The following is a 27,447-nucleotide window of genomic DNA, read 5'->3' as shown; positions in this document are numbered from 1 at the left end:
GGTGACCTCCAGTGTCTGCTGGGCTGCTCTGACATCCCAGAATGTGTCCTTCCCTGATGTCATAGTTAACAAGGAGTCTTCCTGGAAACAGAGGGACTGCGGCGATGCTCTCTCCATAAAGGGAAGCTCCTTGTATGACACATCTGTCCATTATAAAACAACAACAAACAAACCCTCAAAAACAACACACATAAAAACCAAGCAACACTTTTGCATGTTTTTGGATTCCTAAGAGATATTCTGAAAACTATGCCAAAAAAAGACTGGTAGAGGACTGCCCTGCTTATAACATGGGCATAGTTTAGTGGTGGTTTTCTGTAACCATTACAGGATTATGCAATTTGGGCTGTCAGAACAGATCAGCATGAATTTGGAGGTGAAGGAGAACACAAAAAGAGAACAAAAAGGCTTGTATCCAGTTTTTAGCGTGGTAAGTACATTAGCACATTCTTCCGAAATAAAATGAAATCAGCCTACTTTTTGTTTAAGGTAGCTGGCTTTGGTAGAATGTGGGACCAGGACTGATCTAATGGAGTAGCGTTACAGCCACTGAAACACAAGTGGTGGCTTTGCTGCTGCTGTACAGCTCTGTGTTGTGTTGTGAGATGCTGAACTGGAAATAAGAGAGAGAAGGGTGGTTCCAGTACTCCTGTGGGATCCCTGCATGACCTTCCAAAGGCTCCATAACTTTTACATCCCTGTTTTACAGCATACTTCTGTACTCCATGGCGCTTTGAGGATTCATTTATGAATGAATGCAGCAGTGGGGCCTTAGGAGTTTATCACAGAGGAGCGTAGAGAGAAAAAAGCATATGTATTGAAATCGATAGTTGATGAAACGGGAATTTTCATCTTACTTCTGGACTATGGAAATCTGTTGATATGTGCAACTCCTCAACATACAGTAATGCTGCATGCTGCTGTGCGGTCCTCCCAGCGATGGTCTTCAGCTGAGATCCTTGGCTTGCTCTTTACTTTCATCTGCACCTTCCTTTAAGGAGCCTTGAATTGTTTTTCGGTGGTACCCACAAAATATTTGTTTCTTCCCCTCCACACTATATTTTAGTTGTATTTCCTTTTATATCTTTACAAGCATAAAAGCCAGCAGACAGATAAACTCTGTGCTGAATGGTGACACAAATGAGTTGTTTTATAGTCCTCCCCCCTTTTTTTACTACTTTTGTGGTTCCATCCTTACTAATTGCATCATGACTAAATTCAGCCTTTATTTGGACTGTATTTGTATGTATTTTATAACATTTTGCATTCTCTTATGTACAGAAGTATAGAAATTGTTTTTGTATGTGGAGCTGGATGGGCTCAGTTTTGTGGTCTGTCTTTGGAAGTTTCTTTGCAAAGCTGACCAAAAAGAGGCTCTTCTCTCTTTGAGAGAGTACAGACATAAAAAAAATCTGAAAATAGGGTATTTTGGTGAAATTTCTACATGGAATCATTCTGGTAAGAATGCATGATACAGGTATTAATTCAAATAATGCCTAGGAAAGTTGCTTCCCTGCTTTAGTTTGACAGTATTTTTACAAATATGCTGGAAGAAGGGGGATGAGACTTAAACTGGCCAGGTTGAGAGGAAAGAGGAATGGTGGTAATTTTAGTAAATGTATGAGCTGGAAGTTACTTTAGGTGGGTTTCTGGGAAAATCTAATATAGCTGACAAAGCTGTACTTGTTTCTGTTTAATGCTGTTTGTTGAAAACATTAATGTTTTGAAATGATTTTGTATGTGCCTTTTTATAGGACATTTGGAGTTGAAACTGAAAATACAGTCTTTAGTTTGTTGCATAGTGCAGACAGTGCTAGCTGGCTTTGTGTTTCTTGTTTGGGCTTTAGAAAGTGCGTTTGCTGCTTTTGTTTTTAACATCACAGTATTGCATAATTCATTACATGTCCTCTAAGTATTTCTTGCATCTCCATTCTTTTAATTACTCCCAAGGTTTAATAAAAGTCTTCAGTACCTGTTTTCTCTACTTTTTTTTTCCCAATTCTGATTTACTTAGATTTAAAATTTTAAGCCTGGTCTGGCATGAATAAGTTACTTTACTCTGAGATGAGGAATTAATGACTAATTAAGTGAAATTTGTTTTAAAGCTGTGCTTGTAGGAAATTTAAACATAATACAGAATGAAGAAAGTTTTTCACTAATCAGGTACAGATGATTTTCATTCTTATCAAAATTAAACATTTTTTTACTCAACTTCATTTTGAGAAGTTTGGTAAGATTCTAACAGAAAAACTGTAAAAATGCCTGTAGGATTTTAAAGCATAGTCTCCTTTTAGACAGATTTTCAAGCTTACCATTGATCCAAATGTAGAACTAGCACTGGAATTTACACTTTGTGTTATGAGTCACCAGAGTGAAAGTAGGATATTTTTCCAGACCAGGAACATAATTTGTTGTATCATTGGCCATTAAGAATGTGACTTCCTAATTTTGGCATATTTGCATGCTCATTGGTGCAGAATAGGTTGTCTACAAAGTTTGAAAAATAATGAAAAGATTAAATATTAAAGAACTAATAGTGATGTTTCGTTCCCTCACTTAGTGTAGTCTAGTCACTTATTCTAGTCTACATATTATGAAAGTGTTTGGGATATGTTTTTTATTATTTTGTTGGAAGCAAAGTGTATGCAGAAAAATTAGTGTTTGATTTAATCTGAAAACTTGTATGCTTCTGGAAATGTTTTAAGAACTGCAGCTTCACATAGATGTAACAAAACATGGCCTGGGGCTTAAGCTTCAAGTTTTCTGACAAAGTATTAATTAGTTTTGACCACAAATTATTAAATTTTGTTGTACTAGTTTATGATTAGTTTATTCTGGCTGGTGGCTCTGGGGCTCAGGTATTTTTCTGTATTTAGAAAACAGCTTGAATGTGGAAAGGTCTTTTAAAACTGGAACCAAAATTTAAATCATTTTTTTTTTACAAATAGAGAAAGTCTTGGATTACAACTTCATGTTTGTAACATCACAGAGAAGTAAAGCAGGCTTTTATAGTAAAGGGTCTAGCTGTGCAAATCAAAGCTGTTTACTCATATAAAATGCTTTCATCGAAGTTATATAGAAACAACTTAATCTTACCGGGCTTTGATTCTGATCCTGAATTGTGACACCAAAAGATGGAATGAGAACTGAATTTCCATCAGGCTTGATGCACTGATGTTGGTAATTCTGCAGCATAAACCCAAACTGCTCTCGCAGATTCCTGGGTTTGGCTCTTCCACTTGGATAAACTAAAACACCCACCAGTTAAAGTGGAGCTCTCAAGCAGCTTCATTTTAAAATGATGGTGGATATTTAAGTAACTTTTAGAGACCAAAACTGGCCTATGAAAACTTGCAGAATGCATTTAGAAATAAAAAGCAGCCCTGTTCTGTAGGCATTGGTTGAATCAGTTGGTGAAAGTGGTAAGAGCTTAGCCAGAATGGTATGGATGGGATTTTGGGAACTCTCTCAGTTGCTCTAGGAAAGGCTGAGGTTATCTTCCAGGAGGTGTCTTTCTCTCCACTTGCATGCTTCAATTTTTTTTGCCATGTCCTGCCCTTGTTGCCCAGTTGACACAGTATTTAGGCGTGGTAGAGCTGTGCATGCGTCATGGCTACTTTTAGCAGTATGAAAACTTAGATCTAATGTAGTTCTTTGAAATGTTGTGTTTTTAGCAAGATGCTACAAGTTCTGTCCCTTGCTCTTGTTTGGTTGATGATGACTTTTCAGCTGTATTGCTACTTGGACAAATTCTGCTTGGCTCTTTACCACCTCTGTCATTTTCTCTAGTCTCAGTGCAGATTTGGCTGAGTTGTTGCATGCCAGATTTTGTCTAGAGGAACACCATTCTCTTAGTTATTCCTGTACCTAAAATTCAGATAAGTCCAGAATATTGCCTTTTGAGTTTAAGTGTATCGGTTATTTGTTTTCCATCTGTGTAATGCAACTTACCATTTGTTTTGCTGCATTAGTGTATACCTTAGCAAGTTTTCCTTAACTAAGTGTGATTGAAGAGTTTTAAGATTCTTATGAACTTTTTACCATGTAAATCTAAGTGTTTTACTTCACCAGTCTACATCTTTGGTTATAGCTGTTCTTTGAATATTCAGACACATGCACATGACCAATATGTGACATCGTAAGGTGGTTAGTGGTTAAAATTTACCGTGTGATTAAAGGTGGAATATTCTTACTATTTGCTTTTAAACCTGGGTATCCTCTTTAATTTTACAACCTTTAGAATCCTCTTTCTTTTCCAGTGGTTTGAAACACATTAATACTATCATATTTGGCTGAAGTATTCAAATAAAGATATTAAAAACAAATTAACACAAAAAAGAATACTTTTCAAATACTTTTCTTCACTGTCTAAATTAGTGTTTTGTAATCACACTTCTAATTTAGCACTAACTTAACTTCTCTGGTGCCACTTTATTCATATTGGTAAAAATCAATATTGGTAATTTAACTAACAGTTGATACCTTTGGTCATTTTAAAACCAAAGTGATCCAATATAATTTGCTTTAAAAAAAAATTATGGTTTATCTTAATGGTATCTTTTGTCTATTGGGAGTTGTTACTATCTTCTCATTTTACTTCTTCTGTTTAGACACTTTTGAGAGGTACTCTGAAGATTACTTAATAAACTTAACTTTGACAGTTAATAATCTTCAAGCTTTTCAGTGTGTTCATGTAATAATTGGTTTTATTTCTTTTTCTTTTTTCTTCCACTAATGTCTTTTGTAATTGGCTGTCCGATAATAAGCTTTTTGCCTTTTGAGCTCTAATTAGGATTTTCTTTTTGTAACCCTCCCTACCCCAAAACAAAAAACCCCACCCCTAAACTACAAAATCCTCTGCACAGATTTTAATAGAAATTAAAAGTTGATTGTGTGATATGTTTTATATACTAATAGGTACTGAATGTTTGATGGTCACTCTGCTGCTATTTGTTTCTGTGGTATCAAATTAAACCTCATTATTAAAGGTGCTGTGTAAATGGAATAGGTAATTAAAACAGAAGTTAACTTCACAAAAAAGGAACATATAGGCCTATTTGAAATAGAAGCAGGGATGACTTCTTTAGTAGGAATCATTGCTTTAATTTGAAACTGCTTCTTAGTTTGAGATGAAATCTCTGAAGTCACATAGGAACAGTCTGTGCAGCAGTGGCGACGCTTTCTCAGTGTCAAGTCTGTTCTCCAACTTTATAATGTAATGCTTATGGAAAGCCTTTTGCAAAGTGTTTGTATGAACTCATACATCAGCTGTTCATATGGAAAGCTTGCTAATGCTACTTCAGACATATGCTAGAAAAACATTAAATTTCTTCATGCAGACCAGCTTCCAGTATCTGTTGTTCTTGTCAGCAAGGTGTATGTAACTTAAAAATATCACCTGCACTCCGTAGTCTTGCCTAGAAAGTATATTCTACCTAATAGGCACTGACCATCTCTTCACATGTAAAATAAACACTTAATTTACATTTGTTTTTAAACAGACACCAAATCCTTCTGCAAGTGAGTTTATTCCTAAAGGAGGATCAACCTCCAGGCTGAGTAATGTATCCCAGTCAAGTATGTCTGCCTTCTCTCAAGCCTTGTTCTCTCACCCCTCCATGGGAAATCCTGCTACTGCTGGGCTAGCACCAGGTAAGTTGAGAGTAATGATGTGCAGTACAGTTGCTCCTTTTAACTTACGGTTATGTCAAACATAACCCTGTATAGATAGCGATCAGGTTTATTGGGTATAAATGTAGCCACCTCTTATTTTAACTCTTAATTTTAAGACAGTCTTCAAGCATATAGAAGTGCAGGAACTTGGGATTTATCTTCCAGTAGTATGGAAATCACACTGCAGGCTGTGAAATCTGTTCAGCCACAGCAGCACTGAAATTAACTCAGCCTAACTTACTCCGCCCTTTTTGGGGAAAAGGGGTGCTGAGTTATGACATACTGTGCTCTATGAGGTCCTTGCCAGAGCGGTACCTGAAGATGATTTAAACTACCTCTAGTCTAGAAATGCACTGCAGTCTACAGTGAATATGCGCTCTGATTACCACACATTGATCTGCTCTTTTTCTAGAGTATACAATCTGGAAATAATTATTTTCAATGTTAATGAGTGTATATGAGGACTTAAAAATCTCAATGAAAAACAAAAAGTAGAAGATAAACTTTTATTCTAAAATAATTTGCCTTGGAAAGTAGTGTTAATTGTTATTGTATCTGTCATGTAATCTCACTTTTAAGACTGATTTATGATTATTTCCCACGTTTAAAACTCTTACTGAAATGTGTTCCATGCAGTCATACAATTCTGAGTGACAAGATTTTTTTTTTATACTTAAAGTTCAAGCTCTTCATGTGTCTCTTGGACTAACGATCTTAAGTTAGCTTCATTCTAATATTTTTTTTTAAATAAAACAAAATAGTTTTAAGATATAACGATCAGCAGATGTGGATATTACACATCGCAGATCCTTTAGCAAGTTTCTGTACGTACTTAAACCTTTGGCAATCTCTTGCGACAGACAAGAAGCATTAGGTGGCTGCCAAAAGGCAGAGGGGCAAATATTGTAAATGTTTGGTTTTTTAAGCCAGTATTGGCAATTACCATCTATTAAACTTGAACTTCAGTCTTTCCTGATGCCAGGGGATAAATCTCAGTGTCAGTGTGAAAGAAGCCAGCACTTAGGTCTCATGTTATAACTATCGGAACAGGCTAGGAAAGTGATTGATGCTTCTGCTGACCAAATGAACATGTTGCAGTACTGTGTCTGTTTCATACTGTGTTGTACTGTACCGTCTGTTGGAAAACTGTTGTGTTTATATGCATCTCAGCCTTGTCACTGGGATTGAGGGGTGTATGAAGGAGTAAATAGAATACAGTAAAATGATCTACTTTTGGAAAGTATCCAGTGGGATCTCAGAGGGATCCCTCACAGTCCAATTTCTTTACTATCTGTAAGTAATACTTGAAAGAATAAGTAACACTGTTGATGAAAGAAGTTTGTACAACAATTTGAGCTCCTAGAAATATAGATGCCAATGCTGAAAACTATCTAGGTTCAAATACTATCGTTTATGGATGAGAGGGATGGGGCAGTATTCACAAGAGCTAACTTCAGGCAAAGTTGGCTTGTTTCCGCGCTCTTCCTATATAATTAAAAAGAGCATATAGTTCAGAGTAGGGATCTGGCTTGGGTGCTCTTAATTTCTCTAGATGCTTCTTTCTCTACACTGAGTGCAGAATTCTCTGAACCTAAATGTCCCATGTAAATAACACTCAGACATTTATTTAAATGGTTTAGCTGTCAATAGTATACATCCACAAAAACTTCTGTTACCGCAGAGTGAGTTAGGAGGTGCTCTTTCTAAAAGATTAGGCTCCTAAATAAGAAAGCAGTATTTATGTGTGGATAAACTTCACCGTTTAGGTCATACTGGGTAACAGCGTAAAAAAAGATTTGAATGTGTTATGAAATTGTAATTAATTATTTGTTGGGTTCTGTTAGCTTTCAATAAGTGAAAACAAATTCAAATGAAACCTGTATAAAGAGTTGATCAGAATTTTCCTTTAAATAAAGATAAGTCTTCTTCCAGTTAAATGGTGTATATTCTCCAGTAGAATAACTTTCAGGAAACGTGTAAGATTTAAGCATTTGCACAAGATTAAGATTGCTTATAGTAGCTTACAGGGTACTGGAGGAAATCAGTATTTCATAAGAAATAAGGAAACGTTGTAGGAATAACTTGTTAAAAGTTCCATAGTTTAGTTCACCAATAACAAAGTAGGAAATTATGAGAACAATCCTTTGATTTCCCTCTCGAGGATGGAAAATAATAAGTTATTTCACATCTCTAATTTCTGAGATTTCCCTAAAGGTAGGTGTAAATCAAAACCACTTTGGACATCTAGTATTTCATAGATAACTGTTCACAAAATTGATTGTCCCTGGAAAATATTTGTTCTGCCTGTCTTATCAACAGTACTGCAGAAATACTGGAAAAAATGACAACTGAAACCTAACATACTTCAATAGATAACTTCTTGTATCCACACCTGACACATCCATTAGGGCATAGCATGGAAGAAGGTTACTCCTACTTTTACATGTATTTACTTAGGCAAGTGCTTTCTAGCATAATCTCAACACAGAGTCAGTTTTCATCTCGGTAGCCTGTAATAGAATACAAAAACATTGTGAGATAAAGTGCGACTTACACAAATGGCTGGAGAAAATTGTCCTGTTGAAGAGCTTTGAACAGATCTCCTTCACCCTCTCCAAACCTTCTTCCCTTAAGCTCCCCTGGATAATGCTCCTCCCATTCCCTTGCTAGCAAACACATCCTGTTTATCATTTGTGTGGGAAATTTAGTGAGTTGCTGACAATCTTCAAATAGTACTTTTGCTAACAAGCTTAGCTTATCCAGTTCTGTGTAGCGGTTTCAGAGTAATAGCGCTGTTAAAATATGCAACAAAGCATATGAAAGAAATTCATGAACGTCATTGAAGTGATAAGACATCATTGCTGTGTTAAACTTGAGAGAGGACAGATGTATAGCCCCCAGCAGAGAAAATCTTTGTCTGGCTTGGGTTTGCTTAAGCTAGGTTATAGCTAAAGAGGGATGCCTTTGTCATCAATGGAAGTGACAGCACATTGTTGTTGCTTCTATATTGAGTCCAAGACAGGCTCTGATCTTATGCAGAATGTAAGAGATCCCATTTCTGCTGCTAGCCTGAACCTGCAGGATTAGGAGCCAGGAGCATGAAGGTGACGTGTTTGTATCTAGTTGACACATCTCCATTCATGACAGGCTATGAGAGTGTAGTTCTCAGAGCTCATGACCTCAGCTGGAAATGGAACACTTTCAGCTGAGGTGGTTTGAGTGGCTTAAGGCACCGAGAGCTTGTTCTGACCTCCTGTATCAAGTACGGTGCAGCCGTTCTGCTGAGAAAGCTCCACAGTCATGCCAGAATAATACAAGAGAGGAAGAAGGCAAAGAGATTGTAAAACTAGTTTTATCCCAGATAAAACTGAGGAGGAAGAACTTATGACTCTAAAGTTGTTCAGGGGATTAAGCAGATTTAATTAACTTGGAAATATATAGCCATAATGGTAATGACCTGATAGAGAGCTTATAATAAAAAGAAATACATAGTGAATTTAAGGATGTTGCTTGAAAGGTTATTGAAATAGTCTGGTTTTATTACTTCGTTTAACCATTCCTCAAAATGTACCTAGTAGTCTAGAGTATCTCTAAAGTACAAAACATTATAGTGATAAAATGGTAAATGCTTAATTTTTGACCTCTGAATGTGTTACGAGCCTTAGAGGCATAGGTATATGGTTGTAGATGAGTAAATTTGTAGGCAAAGGTAAGAAGGTATGTATAGAACACTTACTGGATTCCTCTGTTTTTAAAAAAGTATTTATGTTGTAGGCCAGCTGATTTGTATACACATGAGCTTAATGAAATCCTACTTCATTAAGTTGTAAACTTCCATTGAATCTAAAAAACTGTAGACACTGAGTCCTTAATGACAGCCTATGCTTGATGCCCTTTCTTTGTTCCTGTTTAGCTGTATGAATTCTCAGATTCAAAATACAACCTAGCTTTTAATGCAAATACATTGCATGCTACAAAGCTTTATTAGCAGCGTTAATCTCATAAAATGTCTTTGAGCACTGTCTCAAATTAATTTCAAAGTCTACCACTTCCTCAGTCACAATGAAACTTCAAAAATAAAAAAACAATGCAAGAAGTGAAAATATAGCAATAAAGAGGGATATGTAAATATGACCTCTTTGCCTAAAATGAGAATAGCAGCAGGAGCTCCAGGTAGGTGTAGGTAGCCTGTACAGTAACTGTGAATGTTGTGAAAAGACCTTCAAATCCTGCAACCATTTCCATGCTGGTATGATACCATGACAGCTGTATACCGTGACACTGGTTTTAGATGTAAAGAATTGTAAAGTGGAAGAAGCCCTTTCTCCCTGCAGTTTACCTTTCAAGATAGTATTTGACTTCTTCATGAAGGGTATTAAGATTCACCGAGGCGAGGAATGGAGAGCCACCTTTACTAATAGATAAGTCTCAGGAAGGACAATTTGAAGCAAGCTTTTTGGTATTTGTCTTAGTACTCCTGTTGGCATTTTAATATAGGGGAACACTAAACTGTCTCATAGGAAAAGCTTAAAAACGTTGTTTGTTTGGTTTTTTTTGTCAGGATCACTGGTATGAGATATATATATTAGATATATATATATATAAATTGTAATCAGATTATTCAAACCCCATTTTTTCTTAGGTTCTTAAGTGAATAAGTGTTTATATAAATTGTGCTATTGAAAACAGCATGTCTAATTCTGTGAGAAGTGGTTCCGTATTCACCACGTTGTTACCATCATATGTTCAGTACCATCTTTTCCCTTCAGTATGAGTCAGTAGGAGTATATGTTCACCTTTTACTACAGCCATTTTCCTTTATTTTCTTCTAATTCTATTTTGTTACAATTAAATATTAATATTAGTAAGGTTTTAACTGACGGAGATACTAATGAAGTTGGTGTGACCTGCTTGAGTTTGTGCACCCAATTATTTGCTTCCGTAAGTACTTAGCTATGCATCAGTTTCACTGTATTAAAAGGAGGGTTTTTAATGTGATAGTGGACTTCTAATAATTAATACTTATTTATTTAGACTCTGCAGAATTTAATATAGGTGTCTCAGAAGAATCTATCACTTTGAATATTTGCTGCCTCAGCCTGTCGGTACCCACAGCAGCACTAGCAGCAAATTTCTCATAACTTGTAGTATATCGTTCTAGCAGTATAAAACCAAACTGTAGTCAAGCTTCTTTCATATCTTGAACTTACTTGTGTATATTGTCAAATGAGAAGTCTGTATGTTCTGCCCACCAGATGATTTTCATTGAACTCTCAATGTCCTTCCAAAATCAGACCTAACTGAGGCTGGAAGTGCGTTTGAAAGGATTTGTGTAACTCTGACTGTCTTCCTTTTCTTTCAGTCTTGCGTTAATACCCAAGCAAAGATATTAAGGATTTATATTTGTAACTATTCTTTGGCAGGAATAATTTTTAAAAAACGTAAATCTTACAATGGAAACTGTTTGAAATTGTATTGGTAAGAACAGCTAGTAATAGATTTTTTTTTTCCTGAGAAACTTTCAGTAGAAGGTCGCAATATAATTTCAGCAAGGTTGCAAGTCATTACTTTCATTTCTAAGATAAGATTTACAGTATACTGTGTCTTGTACGTACAGTTTTTATTTTAAAATAGAGAAGTCTTCAGTTAATTTTTCATTAGTATATATGAAGGCTGCTGGTTTTTTTTCCTGCTTCCTACAGTTGAAAGTTTTATTGAAAAAAAAGTTTCTTGAAGCCAGTTATTTCTATCTGGGTAGAGATTACATGCTTGCAAGGACTTCAGTTAATACTATGTTTTATTGGAATAGATTGAAAAAGACATGTCAATAACTTTCCCTAAATGAAGAGAATTCCTTGAACATGATAGACACAAACTGTAGAGCTTCTTCAGTTTTATGGCCATTTTAATTAGCCATCCTTCAAATTGTAATAGTAATATATTGTTTCCTTTGAAATTGCTCTTTTCCCACAGTGGATTAAGAATGCATTCATGTTTTAGTCTTTTGTTAAAAATGTAACCATCTGTACAGTAGCTATTGAAATATTTAAGAGTTAGTCACTCAAGCCAACTTTTACCTTAATGGAAACTTACTTTCTTTTGTAGCATAAACCAGTGCTATCACAATGCATAACATTTTACAGTCATACAGTTGATTTGTAAACAGATTTTTAGGAGACTACTTATGTTACTATTCAGAAGTACTTTAAAAACTAAACATTCAGAAGTGCCTATTACAATTCACATTTTCTTAAATTAATACACCAATCAGCAAGCAATTATTCTACAATGTTGCTTATCTATAAGGTGTGTGTACACACATGTACATATATTAATATAAAGAAAAGTTCTGGCCCAGAAAAGTCTAAACTTTATATTTTTATAATTTTTGTATTCTTATATTCTATATTTTCATATTTTATAAGAAGAATAAATGACTGAAGAAACCCAACTAAAGAGAAAAGTGTGAGATTTTCTTATGGTTTACATTAAAAAAATGTTGTTTATTTTGTTGGACTATGCACTTTTCAAGAAAAAAAGAAATAATGGTGCTGAATTAATACCCATAGTTTTTAAGATGTAAAAAGGAAAATGATTGGAGCCTGAATGAAAGGTTAAAAATATTCTGTTAATATCATTAGGATAATATAGCTTCAAAATAATTTTTCACCAACTACTGATTAAACTGTTAATACTAAAATTTTTATTTGCTTTTGTGGTTTGTTTAAAAAAAGAAAAAAGTAAATGTAGGAGGGATGCGACTACTGTAGAGACAAGGCATGAGTGTAAAAACACTCCTACACATTACTGATGATGCATATTGAGAACTCTGCATACAATAACTCTTGACTGAAGTAACTAAACTAGCTTTTGTTAACTAAAAAGTGTGTATGCAAAAAAATGTTGCTGTTGTTTTTATTACTTGGATATTTGCTTAAATTACTTCTGGTTACCAGAGCTTATAAATGGAAGTAATTTAAGCAAATATCGGAGTACCAACTAACTGAATTCTTAATTAGAGAAGAATTCTCAGCTGTCCATAGAGCGTTAAATATAAAAGTTGTGTATCTTACATCCTTTCAAAAAAAGAATTTAGTATGAGTAATATAATTCCGTTAAAGAAGAGAAAGTACATCCAATCTGAACTGAGCAACAGTAAGTTTCATAGATGCTCTCCTTTGTATTAATCTGAATACCTAGATATCTAGCATCTTCTACTAGTGATACCAGAAGTTTCTGAAGGGTATTCTGCATATGACTCTTGAAGTAACTAGACTAGTTTTGGTAACTTACTAGTTTTTGGTAACTAAAAAGTGTGTGTGCAAAAAAAAGTTGCCCTTGTTTTTCCCCACTGATGCACTTTGTTTAGAAGCTGAGATTGTCAAGTTTCAGTTGAGTTGCCTGTCTAATGTTGAGGGTGAACACCAGTCAATAAAATAATTTTAAATAAGTTTGAAAATCTCAGCATGAATGCCTAACAGACTTCATATACTGAGAAGTTACCTATCTTTGCATATCAAATAGATCTTCTGGAAGATGATTTTTGAATATAATAATTATAGGAAAATAGATAATTTCTCCCCTGAAATTATTAAAAGTAGCATATTGTGTATTGCTTATTTGTGTGCTGTAGTTGCTGGAGATCTAACTCTAATACTCATTCATAGCCCTGGAGTTGGTTCTAGCAAAAGGTACACACGTAATCAGGTGAAGTGAGTTACAGCTTGGCAAATTCCATTGACTGCTCATGTAACTTACGTAAACGTTCACTTATCATGTAGTCATTAATATTTTATCTTTTTGCAGTTTAATAAACTTTCTTCTAGACACAGTGTTAATTTGATTCGTCTCCCCGTTTGTACTACTTCTACATCTTTCATTCCAGTTCTCTGTGTAGATCGTAAGTTCCCAAGCCCTTTCTCTCTGAACTAAGCAAAGATTTTTGGGAAATTGTATCTGTTCAGTCCTGCTTTTAATGTTTTACCTCTTAACTCTTCATATAGATGTAGCAATCCTTAAGCACCTCACCTGCTCAGAATATTATTGGTAGTGAAGGCTGGTTTTTTCATATGGCTAATTTTTTTTTTTATGACAAAGATTTGATCAAGAATCTTCTTGTGTTTCTTTAAGGAATGTCACTGTCAGCAGGATCTTCCCCTCTTCATTCCCCCAAAATAACTCCTCATACATCTCCAGCTCCTCGAAGAAGAAGTCATACTCCTAACCCAGCAAACTATATGGTGCCTACTAGTGCCTCTGCTTCTGTTGCTAATGCTGTCTCTCAGCCTCCATCTACTGGCCAGGTGATCCAGAAGGAAACAGTGGGTGGAACAACGTACTTCTACACTGATACAACTCCAGCACCTCTCACAGGAATGGTATGTTCGCTTTTGATACAGAAGTGTATGGAGTTTCCAAATGCTGAACTGGTTGATACTACAGAGATTATTCCTAACACTCTGAAACCCTTATTCTGTATGCAGATTTGGCCTTTTAATTGTTGTAATTGTTCTCCAAAATCACTGAAATTTAAGGACCAGAGAACTTTTTATTTATTTTCACTTACCTCTGTGTAGAGTTTTGGCTTTTTTATACAGCAATAGAAAGAAAGCATTTTAGGTATATCTCAGTGGATACATATATAATGAGAAAACATCAAAAATTCAGATTGGTTTTTTTTTCTGATAGGTTTAATAACTCTTACAGTGGAGGGGAAAAGGCAGTTAAAAATATTAAAATAACTACGTACAAACATACACACACACCCTTGAAATCATTAGTAGTGAATATCACATAAGGAAATTCTAATGTATCCGACAATATATTTGTAACATGTCACGTACTGTGCATGAAGACTTTGTAGTTCGGTAGTTCAAACTAAAAGGGTGACCAAACTTCGTTTTCCTTATCCTCAAGGGTTTTAAACTGCTTCTTAAAATGTTTTGTTTTCAGGTATTTCCAAACTACCATATTTACCATCCAGCTGCACCTCATGTTGCTTACATGCAGCCAAAAGCAAATGCACCTTCGTTCTTCATGGCAGATGAGCTCAGACAGGTAAGATGATACAGAATTTAAAAGAAAATTGCATATCTTGGCAAAAACTAGAAAATCGCTAATAGTAGAAGAGAAATAGCCACGCAAAATCTGTGCAGTCAATTTTCCCTGTGGAGAATTTAAAAAATCAAGTCCTGTAATAAATGGAGTACAACAGAGGGTGGGGGCGGGTTACAACATATGTGACTGCAATCTAATGTGCATACCATGATTTACTATTCAGCTAAGTATTCTTGTGTATTGTTTTGGTGTGCATGAGTTCATTTATGTAGCATTCCTTTAAGCTGTAATCCTATGCAGTTTTAAAGTCTTTCACTGAAATGAAAGTATATGCAGGTGTTAGTTGATGAGCCCTTCTCTGAGGGCTGGCTGTGACTGTTACTTATTTCAGTTTTACTGTAGTAGGTGCCTCTGTCGATGCTAGCTCTGGCTAATATGTCTTCTGCAGCTCCTTCCTTCAAGAATTTATAGATTTTGTCACTAACATCGTCAAGCTAGTGGTCTTCTTCCCCACCCCACCCCGGACGCTTGCATCATCTCCCTATTTTAGTACAAGTAGCTGGTACTTCAAAGGCAGTGTACTGTTAACTTATCAAAAATGATGAGCTGAATTATAATGTTCAAAACTTAATTTGTTCTTCAGGAACTGATCAACAGACACTTAATAACTATGGCCCAGATTGATCAGGCCGATATTCCTGGTAAGTAAGTGTTTCCTATAAACTAAACTGTGATCATATTGGTCTGCAACCATGTGTATTCAACAATATTAACAACATCTTGCAGAAAACACTGCCTGTTTTTAATTTTTCATGAAGCCTTTAATCATCAACCTGGGCTGTGGATAACTGGATACAAAGTATTTCAGAAATATGAAATTTGTTTCTTGCTTCTATTCTTCTGTAATTTTCTTCTGTTTTGAAACTCCTTAATGGTTGGGAATACTTAAAATTGCTGAGAAAGGAAAAATCATTAAGGCAATAAAGCCTTGTGAAGAACAGTATTGTATTTCTTTGTACATGTTAGGTATTCCTTTAAAGGATGCATATATTTTCAAAGGCTGTATATAAACTAGAAAATTAGTTTGTTTTAAGTGAATTGCCTGGTATATCAGAGAAGGCTTCGTACTAGTTGTCAGGCAAGAGAAGCATATACTATTCATTGTAATTTGGCTTTTGGAGAATTTACAATTGACTGTGTTCAACTTGATTTAAACAGATCACTTTTTTTGGTTGCAGTATCCTTACTTCTCAAATGTGTGTTTAATATGATAATGATACAGTAAAAAAATGCAGTTTAGTTTACTAATCCAGATAAAGTACAAGTGTATCTCTTCTTGCAAGACTAATCTCTTAATCTGATTTGTAAACCTTCAGCACCTCTGTCTGTTTTCTAAACCAGTAAGTTAAAATGTGCAAGATTCAGATTTGGTTTTTTGTGATGAAAAAGGGGTTCTTAGTGGTATGAAGTCTGTATGGAAATTGGTGCTTATTTATGAATCTGTGCAGGAAAAAAAACCACCAAAGAAAGGTCATTCAGAAGGGTGAATATTTAAGGCAAATGAGAAAACGGCAGGTGGAACTGTGGGCATCTATTCTGTTGATTTTACTTGGTGTAACTCTTTCTGAAGGCAGTTATTTTAGCTCTGTGGAATCTCTTCTAGGAACCTATATATTAGTATTAAAGCAAAAATAGTGAATTTTAACTTTACATGCACCTAAAAGATGGTACAAAGAATTTACGTATTAATGACACTCATTTTAATCTTCTCTGCTACTGTAATAACTTTCTCAAAGTCAACTGGCACCTAATATGTTTCTGTGTATAAACTGATTTTAGCAGTTCCTGCGGAAGTGGACAGCTACCACAGTCTCTTTCCTTTGGAACCACTGCCACCACCCAATCGGATACAGAAAACAAGCAACTTTGGGTACATTACATCATGCTATAAAGCTGTAAATAGTAAAGATGACCTGCCATATTGCCTTCGGAGGATACATGGTGAGAAAAATTGAGTTGTCTCAATAGGACTATCATTCCTAAGCATGCTAGTCATATTTTACTGTCTGGTTGCTTTTCAGTAGTTTCAGAAGAAATGTTGAAGTAAAAAATTCTCCCTCAAAACATTACACTTTAAAACATGGTTTTTGTTCTTTTCTAGGTTTTCGTCTTGTTAACACAAAGTGCATGGTATTGGTTGACATGTGGAAAAAAATTCAGCACTCAAATATAGTAACCTTGCGTGAAGTGTTTACCACTAAAGCGTTTGGAGAACATTGTAAGTTATTGAGTATTTTTTCCCAACTGATGTGTTGAGACTTTTTTCTAAATATGCTTGAGTTAGTAATTGTCACCTGTTTTTATATTTAAGCTCTTGTGTTTGCATATGATTTTCATGCTGGAGGAGAGACTATGATGAGCAGACACTTCAATGACCCTGGTGCTGATGCCTATTTCACAAAACGAAAATGGGGTAAGGAAAATACATTATCATACAATACTTCTGTAAACTGTTTCTAATACTTAAGCAGTAAATAGCTGGTCAGAAATAGTCTTCCAACTTAATTTTTTAGCTAATCAGTTCTGTCATATCATAAGCTGATTGGGATCAGAGAATTCTTCTTCACTTTCTATTTGTCAAATTTCTGAATATATATATATTTTTTTTAAATAACAGAAAAGTATAACTAGAGTTAAAAGTTAAGGTAAAAGTCTAACAAAGAACAATTTACTTTTCTGGTCACATTTGGCTTATGACTAATTTGCAAAACTGACGTCAGTTTGTAAGGGAATTACAATTCTTTGACAGGGAAATAAGTTTGAACGGGATTGGGAGCCAAGAACTCTGGGGTCCTAATTGCAGGTCTGTCACCCAGTGACACCTGACACTTATTGGAGATGTTTCCAAAGTCGTAAAAGACATACGCTATGTCAATTTGATGCTTGCTGTTCAGGTGCCCTCCACTTATAAATTTTTTTTTTCCCCTCATAAAGTATTACAAGGACTAATTAGACAGAGAATTCTTCTTCACTTTCTATTTGTCAAATTTCTGAATATATATATTTTTTTTAAATAACAGAAAAGTATAACTAGAGTTAAAAGTTAAGGTAAAAGTCTAACAAAGAACAATTTACTTTTCTGGTCACATTTGGCTTATGACTAATTTGCAAAACTGACGTCAGTTTGTAAGGGAATTACAATTCTTTGACAGGGAAATAAGTTTGAACGGGATTGGGAGCCAAGAACTCTGGGGTCCTAATTGCAGGTCTGTCACCCAGTGACACCTGACACTTATTGGAGATGTTTCCAAAGTCGTAAAAGACATACGCTATGTCAATTTGATGCTTGCTGTTCAGGTGCCCTCCACTTATAAATTTTTTTAAGGTATTACAAGGACTAATTAGACAATGTTTTATTTGATGTTTTGAAATATGAAGTACTAGTTAAGACAAAATGGATTGAAAAATCCCTGTAACATCTTTTCAGACACAAACTTCACATCATAGACTTTTTTCAGATTTATACTATGGCTTCAAAGGTGTCACTAAAGCTACATCTACATTCATAAATAAAATCTGTCACAGCATGGTCTGTGGCTCAGCAAGTTGCCCAGCAGAGCTCATATCCATATAGCTCCATATAGCTAAAGCCTCTTCCCCTCCAAAACAGTATGCTGCCAGTCATACTGCCTATTAGGACCAATTTGTGACCCATGCAGTCACGTGTTGTCTGGAACACAACAGGCCACAGCTATTAGTAGAGCCCAGTGTCATGCTGAGAAAGAGAGATTCTCACAGCTGAATGGGGTCACAGAAAGACTTAGGGTAGGAACGTACCCTCAGAGCTCATTTGGCCCAACTCCTTGCTTGATGCAGGACCAACCCTGAAATTAGATCCAGCAGTAGGGATGACCAGAGGACTATGACCTGGCCATGTTTATTTTATTAGAGTAGATGTTCCCTAAATGTCTTTAGGCTGCCAGTGTATAAAGAGAAGCAGAAGCTAAGGTTTCTTCTTTCATGTGCCTTTTGAAATTAGGGCCTTTAGCTGTGAATTCAATCTGTTTCAGAGGTTGACATGGAAAACTTTATTTGGCTATCTGGTAGATCAGAGTATAATGGATTGGTAGCATGTGAATACATTCAAAGGCTTGTAGATCCCTTATATACTGAATAATTCCCGCTGGCTTTGCACTGAGCTGACTGGTATAAGTGAGGTTGGAACTTGAGTTCCACCATTGGTTTTGGTGGTAATATCTCAGACAGAGGAAACCCTAGTTTGACTTGTCATATCCTGTGGCAAGTCAAAGAATGCAATTACAAATTCAGTGAGCATGATGTGAAACTAATTTGATAGGATAAACCTGGAACACCTACTGCCAGGTTAATGACTGTTATGTGCAGGACTAGACTTCTGAGTGTCTCCCACTCATGGTTTTCAATTTCCATGTAAATCAGTCCTGTTTATGTTTTTATACCTCTCTAGAGTGTTATAGAAGAATGATGTCTGTTCTAGATAAAATAATAGAAGTTATAATAAAATTCTTGGGGACACATTCTTTTGTCACACTGGAAAAGAGTTCAGTTTTGCTCCTATAAAGGGCAGTCATGTCTCATCGATCTATCAAGGTTCTTTGAAGGAAAATCCAGTAGATAAGATCTTGGGTTTTCAATGAAGTCTATCAGAGTCTCTAAAAGAAACTACGTGACCATGAGATAAAAGAGAAAGTCCTCAGTTAGGTTAATAACTGGTTAGAAGATAAGAAACAGAGTAAGAGTGAACAATTGATTTTCATAGTGAAGGGAGATCACTGATGGGGTCTCACAAGAATACATGCTGGGAGTTGTATTTCTTAACACATTCACTTATTTGCACTGAAGATGAATGATGGTCTGTCAAAGTTTGCTGTTAATACCAAATTATTCTGATTGTTAAAAACAAAGGCCAATTGTGATGGATTGCAGAAGGATCTTACAAGACTGGGACTCTTGGCAATAATCCAGCAGGTGATGTAATGTAAACCGATGTGATCGAGGGAAAACATAACTCTAAACATAAAATGATGGCCTCTGTCATGGCTGTTACCACTCAATAATAGATCTGGGGTTACGGTTAAGTAGATTAAGGAAAATATTGTCCTCTTGCTGAATAGCAGTAAATAGGAAATGGATTGTTGCAGATTATTAAGAAAAGATTAAACAGTGAAATGGAAGGCATTGTATTCAAGATGTGGGTGCATCATAGACCTGTATTTGTAGTTGTCATCCTCCTTACACATTTTGAAGGGTGTAGAAGAACAGCAAAGAAGTTGAGAAGAGGTGACAGGGATGATCAAAGGCATGGAACAGCTTCTGTATGAGCAGCATAGTGGAATAGTACTTTTCATGCTCTTAAGGATGGACAGGAATATGATGGGGTTAAAAATGACTGGAATATGGTAGATGTCTGAAAAATCATCAGGGATAAAGAAAAAATGAATAAGCAACAATAGTTTGCTATTTCTTCCAGCCTAGAACTAGGAACTGACAAATGAAACTAGCCAGGTAGCAAATTCAGAACCTGTGTAAGATAATTAAGCCATGGAACTTTGTCACAGATTATTGTGGACATTTGCCTGGGCCCAAGGGGAAAGCGGGCTTACTCGTGGAGGAGAAATACTTGAGGACTGTTAACTGCAAAGACACTAGCTCAGGAGTTCTCTGAACTGAAAATCATTGGAGGCTAGTAGAATATTCTATTTGTTTATGTTTATACGCTCAGGTATCTGTTGCAAGCTACTGTTCTGATTTTAGTATACGTGTCTCTGAAACAGGTTAGTGGGCTATCTGGACCATTTATTTGACCTACTACAATTTCCTTCTATAGGCAGGGATGGTCTTTGAAACTGGAAATAAGACATCAATTTCTGTTCAGCCAAACCAAAGTATTAATTAAAATGAACTGTTGTGGCAGAACTTACAGGGGTATGTAAGGAAGATAACGCTCTCCTGCCTGTGGCACTTCTCATTACCTGCTCCAGTCTTTTTATTAAATAAATTAGAAAAAAAGTCACCTGAAATTCCCCAATTTTGCCAAATCTTTCTGCACATCTTTGCTTTGGCCTTTCTTTTATGGTAACTGCTGCTTTCTAGTCTGGTCCTCTGTAGAAGGAGCAATTTAAGAGAGAAAAATAAGATTGCATACCTATAACTTGATTTCTCAGAATTGCCTGCCTTCACGGATCCTTTCTCCATCCCCTCACAGAGATTCTTGGCCGTCTGCCTGCCTAGAGGAGACTCCCAAGAGAAGCAGGGGAATGGATGGAAGTTGGGTACTCTGCAGCATGAGGCCCAGATTAGTACAATTGCTTTTAAAGGTTTTAGGAGGCACAACACTGTGAACCTGATCAGTGAACTCAGAGAATTTTATTTCAGGTATGCAACCTTATTTATGTTGAACACTCCAGTTGGCAACATGAGACTTTGACAGTTAAAAGATGAGGATTATGGTTTACGTAGCTGTCTTGCATGTCACTGGTGTCAGTGTGGTCAGTCTCAGGCTTTTTCTTTTTGCCATGTTATTTACAAACCCTGTTACAGAACTACTTTGGAAGGGATTTGGTGTGGAAAAAAAAATAGCAACTTATGTTTATTTTTATACTGTAAACTAATGTCTTTGTTGCTTCTGAATTCTATAGAATTTATTGCTTGTGTTCTTTATGCAATGAAATATCCTCTTTCTTCAGGTGGTACAGTGTGATAATCCGATGTTCTGTCATATTTTACTAAATTGTCACAAGTTTTAAAATCAGGAGTCTGACTTTTCAGTTAATTATTACTAGGAGTACATTGATTTGAAAAGTTCCTTTTTGTTTGATTCTCATTCCTCATATTTCCTCAATATACTTTTATTTCTATCAAAAGTGTCTAAACATTAAATCTGTCGTTCTGGAACTTGTTGGTTTTCTTCCACCTTTCTGATTTTTCTCAACTTCAGATTATAGTACATGTTAGTGCATTTATCTCTGCAGAAATGATGTTCTCTTTAAATTAGCAAGTTAACCCAAAAGTACTGAAATGTTGTTCTTAACAGTCCGATAATTAAATGGTAAACCACATTCGGAACGTACATATTTTAAAACTATCATCTAGAAAATCCTGGAAAATTAACAATAACTATCCACTGCTGCCAGTAAGGTTTTTTCTTTGTCCTGATGAGTTTTTGTGGTTGGCAGAGATAAGCATGCCTTTGATACGTCCTTTGGTCTGTTTATTAAAAACACTCTGAGTAATTAAACGTTGGTGTACATGCTGTTAACAGTAGTTTTCAGCACCACAGATTCTGCTTTTAGCAAACAAATACTTTCTAATGAAGATAGGCAAGTTTTCTGGACCTTGTTTTCCTTTGGACACATTCGTAGTAGTATGTAATGCACAAAAATGGACTCCACTGCTGACTTCACAGTTTTTGCATCCCCACGTGCTGAATGTTTTTTCATAAAATACCTCTTCCATTGAAAAAGGAATAAGTTGTGTACTTAGACTGTGATGAGGAGAAAGAATATATATATGAATATTGAAAGTCAGCGTGATGTTGCTGAGGACAAAATATGTGACTAATAATTATCCTAAAATACCTTTGCCAAAAGCTGCAACTTTTTCAAAGTAAATTCAAGTTTTCAATATCTTCAGATTTTTTTTTACAAAATGTAGTGCTGCAGTAGTAGTTCAGAACAGTTCTGTATATTGAAAACTAGGAAATGTAAAACCGAAGCCCAGGTTTCCCTGGAGAAGGGGGAGAAATGAAGGCTACTGCATTTATCTTACTTTCAGTGCTTTAACTCAGGAACACTAGGCAAACAGTGAACAATTGTCGTGGTTTAACCCCAGCTGGCAACTAAGCACCACACAGCCACTCGCTTACAGCCCCCCCCCACTTGGATGGGGGACAGAATCGGAAGGGTAAAAGTGAGAAAACTCATGGGCTGAGATAAAGACAGTTTAATAGGTAAAGCAAAAGCTGCACACACAAGCAAAGCAAAACAAGGAATTCATTCACTGCTTCCCATCGGCAGGCAGGTGTTCAGCCATCTCCAGGAAAGCAGGGCTCCATCGTGTGTAACGGGTACTGGGAAGACAAAATGCCATAACTCCAAATGCCTCCCCCCCCCTTCCTTCTTCTTCCCCCAGCTTTATATGCTGAGCATGACGTCATATGGTGTGGGATATCCCTTTGGTCAGTTGGGGTCAGCTGTCCCGGCTGTGTCCCCTCCCAGCTTCTTGTGCACCCCCAGCCTACTCGCTGGTGGGGTGGTGTGAGGAGCAGAGAAGGCCTTGACTCTGTGTAAGCACTGCTCAGCAGTAACTAAAACATCCCTGTATTACCAACACCGTTTCCAGCACAAATCCAAAACATGGCCCCCTACTAGCTACTGTGAAGAAAAGTAACTCTATCCCAGCCAAAGCTAGCACAACAATTCACAGTTCTCAATGTGAAAGACTGATTTACAGGCCTAAAAGGTTCAATTTAGTGAGCAGCTAAATCTTTCATTTGGCTTCTGACTTTTTTCTCATAACTGTCTGATGAGAATTGCTGTTTGTTAGCATGCTTTCTGACAGTGTTCCTGATGATGTAAAACAGGTCCTACTGCTGGTGGTCCCAGCTCTTCCTTCCCACCCCCGGACTATCCCGGGCTTTATCCTTGGTCTGGGGAACTGAATTTCATTTGAATGCTTTTTTTAACAAACAAAAAAGAAGTATACACACACACCAGTGCAAAGGGGAGGTTTCTTGCTCAGTGGAGAACATCATACCACAGAACTTATAAATAAATAATGCTGACAATGAGTTTATTTTAATGCAGCAAGGAAAAAGAATGGATAGCCTGTGTTTTTGGAATGGCAGTTCTTTAATTTTTAATCTTCTCCATTAGTATCTGTTCTGCATCTCAGAGAGCTGAAAGTAGTGGGAGAGTCTGCCCTGCAGTAGGTGGGAAGAACATAATCTGAAATTTTGCATGTTGTGGCTGTGGATTCAGCCTGTGGTGGGAAGCCTTTTTCAAATCAACCATGAAGCCTCTAAAATACCACTTCTTGGCGTAAAGTAATTCTGGTCACTTTTGTAATGTTTTCTTATATTCTTGTTAGACTTTTTCCACTGTGTTCAGTACTTTTTGGAAAGCTTTCCAAAGCTTTTGGTGTTTTGCCTGAAGAGTGAGCTTTTGGGTCTCGTCTCCTTGGGTCCCTGCTCAAGTGCCATCTGTGGCAGGCCTGATGGGCCTTCATGGGACATACTTTGTGGTCAGCTTTGCAGCAAACTGAACTGCTTTTAATCTTACTTGTTTTGAACAGATAGATATGTAAGAGGGCATTTCAAAACTGATTCTTCCACTGTTTTAGCTTGTACCTTTAGTGTATGGGAACGTGGGGTGCAGCCAACCAGTCTGAAAGCAACAGCCTAGATTCAGCTGTAGCCTCAAGCGAGTCTTTCCAGTAGTAAAATAATGTTGTTGATTTTCTGATAGATGGTGAGAAGCTGTGTTGAACTCTGATCTTTCAGCTTTTTGGTGTTTGAATATTCTCTTGGTTACACTGCCTTTATCTGGAAATCAAAGGGCAAGTGCTGTTGTACTTAAGTTGCATGCAGAAAAATAACCCCCAAGTTTTGGCTTTTCTCTCTCCTTGGGATATTATAGCAACATTTCTGTTCTGGAAATATTTATTTCATACAGATGTATAGACACTGTAAGACAGAGTTACGTATTCCTGTTAAACATATCACACAACGTTGCTGTTTACCAAATATAAAGTGTATTCTATAGCAAGTAGTAACTAGAAAAAGAGCCTCGACTAATAAAGGAGGTTATATCTCCTCAGTTGTTTTATATCAGCATAATTTTTGTCATGTTGAAGAAGAGAGAATCACGAGGGGAAAAAAGTTTGCTACATGAGACTTCTGGTATGCTGGTTTGTGGGAAGTGATTTGCATAATGATTCATCAGGAGGCCAGAAAAAACAAAGAATATCTCATTATATTCAGGCTTATTGCTGTTTAAAAGCGTCAGTGTCTTGATCTTTATAATCTAAACCAAAGCACTGTAAACCTGAAAAATGAACTAATGTTTAAAAACAAACAAACAAAAGCTCAGAAATGAAAGCTGGGAACATTCCCAGCCCATCACCCCAAAATCAGTAAAATTTCTAAGTAAAAGGTTTTCAGTAATCTGTTTCATTTTTTAACTCTCACATACAAGTGTTTGTGTGTACACATGCAAGCACACACACAATTATTTTGAGCATGTGCACAGATATTCATATGCTCCTGTAGGGAGAGGGGAAAAAAAACCCAAATGAAAACCCAAGAAACAAATGTTTAGAGGAGAGGAATGCAGTCAGTTTACAATTGAATCAGATGCTTACATGATTTTCCTGAATACTGTTGATATTACTTGTCTCAAAATTAGCAAAATCACTACTGAGGCAACCTCATGAAATGCCTATCATGTTTTGTAAAATTGAGATGCACTGTCTGACTCTGGATATATTTTCTTCTCTTACTTCAGCTTTGTGCCACGCAAACAGTAGCAACTTCTTTGTATTACACACATCTTACTAAAGATAACATTTGTTACCTATATCTTTATTTTTTCATCTCTGGCTCAGTATTACTCAAACAGTTTGCAATGTAGAATTTGGGGGGGTGTTTGCAAAGAATTAGTTTTACTTTTGAAAGGAGGACTACAAATCCATTTAGAAGGGGAGTGATGCATTGCTTTCATATGGCCCATTGAACAGGGGTCATGCAGTGACGACTTGTCAGAGAGTTGGGTCATAGCAGAGCATACATGAAGTTGTGTTCAGTGATGTTTAGCCGCCAAATCTTCCAGTCTGATTTGTCCATGTAATTTGAAACTAGCTTGTTACTTTGTCTTATCAGATGATAGATAATGTTTAATTTTTAAGTCTTCCTACTATAAAGGAGGTAAAATGGGATCCGTTGCAGCTATTGTGGTATATGCTTGTTGTTTCAGAATACCAGCATTTTTACTTCTGAAGTACCTGCTTATTTTGATGTACCAGCCACTTTCAGCAATTTCCTACCAGTGCTCTTTTTGTAGTGATTATTCATCCTAAACTTTAAAAATCAGCATAGTTTTCCTGAACATAAGAGTGAAAATAATAATGCCTAATAAATTGTCAGCATTTTAAAATGTGGTGTCCTTCCAAAAAAAACCCAAACCAACCAAAAAAAACCCAACCCCAACCATTAAAGCACAATAGATAAGTCTTTTGAGGACTGTTGAGAGTTGAATGAAATGAATATGTGAATTAATTGTATAATTCAAAATGTGCCAACTTTAATTTTATGTAGTAGCCTTTTGTTGATGCTTACAATGTTTTGCTTCTAGGTCAGCATGATGGGCCTCTACCGCGGCAGCATGCTGGATTGCTTCCAGAGTCTTTGATATGGGCATATATTGTGCAGCTCAGCTCTGCATTACGGACCATTCATACAGCAGGACTGGCATGCCGAGTTATGGATCCAACAAAGATTCTAGTAACAGGCAAAACAAGGTAATGAAAGCGTTCATTCTCACTGTGTACTGTGATCTCTGTTCATGGTAGCTGCTGACCGTGCACCTGTTACTGAAGTAACAAAGTCTAACTAGAAAGTTCTGTTACTTTTAACTGGCATGAGACTAAAAATGAATACATGCTAAAACTTGTAAATTTTTTTAAAGTTCTTTTTAAACATATTTTGGGAAGACTTACGCATTATCCTCAAAGTACTGTTCAGATCCACTACTGACAATTTGGAAATTTGTTAGTTTTCAGTTTACAAGTAAATTACCTGTTGTGTTTTAGCAAATAGTAAAATTAGTATTTTCTGCTTCATAGTAATTTGCTGAGTACTGATGACTTTTTTTTGTCATATCAAAGCATTCAATGAATGCTAGAAGAAAAATGGAGTAACCAACAAAATTTAATGACACTTCTTCCTTTTCCCTTCTTGTTCCTAAAGGTTACGAGTTAATTGTGTTGGAATCTTTGACGTTTTGACATTTGACAACAGTCAAAATAATCCACTGGCATTAATGGCTCAGTTTCAGGTAAGACAATAGTGCCATAGTTAGGTTGGTGACTTGGCACGGGGAGTACTGAAAACCAGTGTGATTCCTTTTGGAAGACAAATATTTTAATTAAACTGTAGTCTAGTATATCTATAAATAACTGCATTTTTTCATTCCTGATTTGATCTTGGTTCTGCCATGCATTATTCAAATTTGCTTGTAATTTAGAAATGTGAATGCTCATTTTGCTATCTTTTGCTTCTAAAATTTCAGCAAATTCACCGAGCAGGCTGAACTATTAGTATTTAACAAACTTAAGTCAGAAATGGTTGGAAATATGAATCTCTAAAGGAGGAGAAGAAAAATCTTACATTTAGTGTTAGAGATCAAAAAATAATGGTTCAGTAACAGTTTTTGCTCTGCTTTCTGTTTTGTTATTTTAACAAAAATAACTAAGTGTTGAATACCTGTTCACAGAGGAGTAAGAGATCTTTTAAATAACTGCACTTAGGCCTTCTCCTCACTCCTAAAAGGTTCTAGTGTATCTCTATTTTAGGCTCCTAGTTTTTCCGTGCTCTGCTGGCGTTCTCTGAAGTGTGGACTCTGCATAATTCCTGAATTAAGAAGAATCCCTTTAGACTTAACAAAAACTGTTCCACAGTCACCT

General features: G+C 36.2%; 1 protein-coding gene across 1 annotated transcript in view; it reads left to right on the top strand.

The window, feature by feature from the left end:
- PAN3 (PAN3 poly(A) specific ribonuclease subunit) overlaps positions 1-27,447 on the top strand; it is a 78,019-nt gene that overhangs the window by 34,183 nt on the left and 16,389 nt on the right. Inside the window, exons 7-15 of the mRNA XM_009327749.1 lie at positions 5,502-5,652; positions 13,804-14,051; positions 14,626-14,730; positions 15,374-15,431; positions 16,570-16,731; positions 16,892-17,008; positions 17,102-17,203; positions 26,118-26,283; positions 26,732-26,819. Coding sequence (XP_009326024.1) covers positions 5,502-5,652; positions 13,804-14,051; positions 14,626-14,730; positions 15,374-15,431; positions 16,570-16,731; positions 16,892-17,008; positions 17,102-17,203; positions 26,118-26,283; positions 26,732-26,819 — 1,197 coding nt within the window. The remainder of the gene's footprint in view (positions 1-5,501; positions 5,653-13,803; positions 14,052-14,625; positions 14,731-15,373; positions 15,432-16,569; positions 16,732-16,891; positions 17,009-17,101; positions 17,204-26,117; positions 26,284-26,731; positions 26,820-27,447) is intronic.

The sequence above is a fragment of the Pygoscelis adeliae genome, unplaced genomic scaffold (assembly GCF_000699105.1).
Source record: "Pygoscelis adeliae isolate BGI_AS28 unplaced genomic scaffold, ASM69910v1 Scaffold14, whole genome shotgun sequence".
In the NCBI taxonomy this organism is placed as follows: Eukaryota; Metazoa; Chordata; class Aves; order Sphenisciformes; family Spheniscidae; genus Pygoscelis; species Pygoscelis adeliae.
Note: the sequence above shows the minus strand (reverse complement) of the source record. Positions and strands in the feature narration are given on the sequence as shown.